The sequence below is a fragment of the Bison bison genome, unplaced genomic scaffold, assembly GCF_000754665.1.
Source record: "Bison bison bison isolate TAMUID 2011002044 unplaced genomic scaffold, Bison_UMD1.0 scf7180017864285, whole genome shotgun sequence".
Lineage (NCBI taxonomy): Eukaryota > Metazoa > Chordata > Mammalia > Artiodactyla > Bovidae > Bison > Bison bison.
This window is the reverse complement of record NW_011494857.1, coordinates 1,469,233-1,473,368: the sequence shown is the minus strand read 5'-3', so window position 1 is coordinate 1,473,368 and position 4,136 is coordinate 1,469,233. Positions and strand designations below refer to the sequence as shown.

Below are 4,136 nucleotides of genomic sequence, written 5' to 3'. Positions count from 1 at the left end.
CCCAGGAGGTCGGCGGAGGGCGAGGGTGTGGACTGCGGGCAACGTGGAGGCAGGTGAGAAGGGGCCGGCCTGGCCGGGCCAGCCGCCCCCGCCCCCAGCCCAGCCCCCGGGTACTCACAACGGTGCTGGGGGTGGGCTCCACGCCCCCATTGATGTCGTGGCTGCTGGGGTCCCTCCGGCTGTCATCCAGGGCGCTGCCGGCCCCCGGCCCCTTCTTGCGCTTCAGCTTGGCCAGGATGGATGACTCACGCTCGGGGAAGGGTGGCATCTCCTCCAGCACCGTGGCCTGCAAGGTTCGGTCAGGGACGGGCGTCAGCGCCGGTCTTGGGCTGGAGCAGGGGCAAGGCGCAGGGGCGGGGCACGTGGGGACTGGGCTCTGACCAGGACGTCCGTGCTGGCCACCGAGCTCAGGGTGAGGTACTCGACAGCCCGCTGCTGGAGCTCCACGTCGGCGTTGCGCAGCTGGGAGCCGGCCCGCAGCACGCCCTGGATGGTGGCCTTGGTCTCCGGGAAGAGGTTGATGAACTTGATGTAGGTGGAGAGCAGTAGGGCCCGTGTGGCCACGCTGCACAGGTGGAACTTGGAATGCAGCAGGGAGAACTGCACCGGGGGGCTGCGGGAGTGGGCGGATATTGGTGGGTGGCCGGCTCCACCACCCTCTCCTAGAAGCCCCCACGGGAGGTGCACCCTCCCTCAGAGGGACCCTTCCCAGGACCCCAGGTGGGCCCTGGAGCCCCAGACCCCTCACCTGGAGCGGGGGTCCCCAGCAATCAGGTTTCCAAACTCCCCAAGGATGTAGCCGCCGACCTTCACCATGTTCTCATGGCAGGCGGGCGCCTGGAGCGCCTGCAGGTGGGGACAGCGGTGAGCAGCAGCATCCTGGCTCAGGAGTGCTCAGCATGTGCCAGGCGCTCCACTGAGCCCTTGACTCCTATTAACTGCTGAAGCCTGGTGACTGCTGCGGGTGGGTTTATAGCTGGGGAAACTGAGGCACGGAGCAGTTAAGTGACTAAACTGAGCTCACACAGAGAATAAAACGGAACTGAATGGGCCCTCTTGTCTGGGGTGGAAGGCGTGGGAAACTGGCGGCACTCAGGGACCAGTGACTACACAGCAGGCACCCTGTGCCCTGCTGACCCTCACATTGGCTCGTGGTGGCCCAGCCCCTCTGAGGATGAGGCCTGAGCCAGCTGGCCCCACAGCCCCAGCTGTCCTGGCTCTGCCCTGATGCCCCATCATGGGGTGAGACGGGGGCGCTGACCTCGAAGACGGTCTTGGCAGCGTAGCCCTGCACATCGTCGCGGTTGGTGACGATCTGCAGCACGCGGTACCACACCTCCTCACTCACGTAGTCGCCCGCGATGCGGATGAGGTTCAGGATGGTGTCCACGTACCAGCTGTAGTCCACGGCGTACTTCTCAGCCAGGATGGCCACCTTCAGGACCTGCCGGCCAGAGGGAAGGTCGGGCGTGCGTGTGTGCCCCAGGCAGGGGAGTTGGGGGTGTGGACTCGCCACGTCTGGGCAGGTCCCCACCTGGAGACCCTGGAATCTGGGTGCCTGGCCCTCCCAGGACTCACAATCTCTTCACGAATGGCGTAGTCGGCCGTTTCCAGGTACCGCAGCATCTCTGACACGATCTGCTTGGCGTTGCTCCGATCACACATGGCGTAGAGGAGGTCAGCCGCCCGCTGCCGCACACTGACGTCCCGCTCCGTCTGAGGAAGCAGAGCAGGTAGAGTGTGCTCTAGGCTCCCTGGGCTGGTCACCCAGGGCCGCTGGGTCCCCAAGCCGCTCCGAGGGAGCAGAGGAGCCATAGGCCAGGTCAGTGTGGCCAGGACAGGCTCCCAGAAGTTGCACCTTGAGGGCGTTGATGACGGTGTCGATGTGCGTCTTGACTGCCTCGTGGGAGAACTCGGAGCTGGCCAGCGTGCACATGCTCTCCAGGGCCAGGTAGCGCAGGTTGGTCTCCCGGTGCTGCAGGAACTGGCCCAGCTGGTTACAGGCCCGAACCAGGAGATTGGGCTCACTGCCGGCGCGAGAGGGAGAGATGGCGGGTGGGGGCGGTGAGAACACACAGCTGACCTGAGGAGACGCAGGACTGGCCCCAGCCGACGCATCTCGCGTCCCCCCCAGGACCCCGCTCTGAGCTCCCGCCCTGTACCAGTCACAGCCACGCTGGGGACCTGACACCTGGGCTGTCCAGCCCAGATACGGAGAGCCAGGAATTCTGCCCCGCAGAAGGGGCCCAGCGCCCACGAGTCACGGCAACACTCCAGAACCACATCGCCCTCCTACCTCGAAGTCACGTTCCCAGACCCCGTCCCCTAGGACCCGGGAGCCTGGCCCCCGCAGGCACCTGTCGTAGTGGATAATGAGGCTGATGGTCTCGAAGAGGATGGCGTTCTTGGCGTTGGAGTGCTGGACCTTTTTGGACTTGGGCGGCTCCTGGGCCTTGTTGAGCACGGTCTCCAGGCACTCCACCAGCCGCCCCTTCACGGCCGCGTCCTCTGAGGAAACAGAGGGCACGCCCCGGGTTGAGCTCCCTGCAGGCCCGGGCCCCCTGCCAGGGGGCAGAGGCCACGCCATGGCCCCTGTCCTCCAGAGGAAGAGGGCGGGCCCAGCAGCTTCAGGCTGGGGTCTTGACTTCCCCAAGCCCTTCTGGGGTCCCCAGGCCACACGAGGAAGCTGACAGAGGACAGGACCCCAGACCTGGGCTCTCGTCCTGCTCTGTTCTGATTCTGCTGGGCCAGAGGGAGCACCCTGGGAGCCCCCCTTTCCCCCCGCTGTAGCACCCAGGCCCTGGAGGAGTCTCACAGAGCGAAGACAGCGCCAGGAACCCTCCCTAGAGACACCCCCAAACCCGGCCCTTCCCAAGGAGGGGTCTGAGCGCCTGAGATAGCTGCCAACCAGGAGCTCACAAAACCCGGAGAACCACCATTTCCTTGCCTGTGAGGTGACCCCAAGTGGACAGAACAGCTGGCAACTGTTCCAGCAAAGAATGAGGCACCCAGATCTATCAGAAAATTCACGAGACAGAAAACCAGCTAAAGGACCCAGGGAGCGATCAGCCGAATCCAGAACGTTTGACACACCACAACACAAAACTCTCCTGTTTTTTAAAAACCAGGCAGTGGGAGGCACAACTGTTCCAGATGTGGGGCAAAAAATGACAGACGTAAAAAAAAAAAAATGACAGTTGTAATCACAGTTAATTTGCAGTCCTGGACTATAGTTTTTAAGCCCGCCCTGGGCACACCCCAAAATTATGAGGTGGGGCTTAGGCTCCAGCTGTACCTTTTCTTAAGGGGTGAGCAAAGCAGCTCAGCTTGGGAAGAGCCTTCCCCAGGGATTCACAACCAAATGCATCCCTGGCTTTCACAGGCTGAGAAGGGCCTTCTGTGTCACATTCATCATACACTCTGCTACAGTGTGTGCACACGGGCTGCAAGATTCAGGGCCACACACCAGCCACCATCCCCAGCAGGCGCCCAGCACCCTGGCTGAATAGAAAGGCACTGTCTCTCAAGGACCTACTATGTGCCGAGCACCTCAGCATAGGTGCTCGAAACTGCTCTGTGAGGTCAGACAGCCGAGGATCGGGACGTTCCGAGGGAGCCCGGCCCATGTGGTAGCGGGAAGGGGTTACGTGCATGGACTCAGGGGTCAGGCTCTGCTCTTTGTCACTGCCCAGGGCCTGGAAAGATGCCTCATCTCCAAGCCCCCATTTCCGAGATGGCTGCCCCTCGCCAGCTCTGCGGGGGCAGCAGGCCACGCTGGTACAGCACCTGCTCACTGCAGGCCCTTCATCCACACCAGCGCTCGTGACCACGAGCACTGAGGGCGTGAAAACCCCTAACAGAGCTATGCTGACTCCTACCACACAGCCTGGAGTTACCCTTTGATCTGCTGGGTGACCCTGGGCAAGGCCCCCCTCTCCAAGCCTCGGTTTCCTCATCTGTAAGAGACAGGTGACAAGAGCCCTGACGTTCCAGGGCCAAGGCATGAGTCTGGCTTTACAGGGCCCCTGGCCCACAGCAGGGGAATCAAACAGCGATCTGTCCGTTCCCTGTGCTGGGGGGAGGGCTCCCTGCTGCAGGTGCCCTGCACCCCGGCCCCTCACTGTCTCGAACAATAA

At 63.0% G+C, this 4,136-nt stretch overlaps 1 protein-coding gene across 1 annotated transcript in view; it reads right to left on the bottom strand.

Annotated features, from left to right (window-relative positions):
• Nucleotides 1–4,136, bottom strand: part of AP2A1 (adaptor-related protein complex 2, alpha 1 subunit) — a 27,012-nt gene that overhangs the window by 3,720 nt on the left and 19,156 nt on the right. The window contains exons 8-15 of the mRNA XM_010849713.1: nt 2,358–2,508; nt 1,859–2,027; nt 1,579–1,716; nt 1,262–1,444; nt 749–846; nt 382–613; nt 119–286; nt 6–32 (exon numbers count right to left, since the gene is read on the bottom strand). Coding sequence (XP_010848015.1) covers nt 6–32; nt 119–286; nt 382–613; nt 749–846; nt 1,262–1,444; nt 1,579–1,716; nt 1,859–2,027; nt 2,358–2,508 — 1,166 coding nt within the window. The remainder of the gene's footprint in view (nt 1–5; nt 33–118; nt 287–381; nt 614–748; nt 847–1,261; nt 1,445–1,578; nt 1,717–1,858; nt 2,028–2,357; nt 2,509–4,136) is intronic.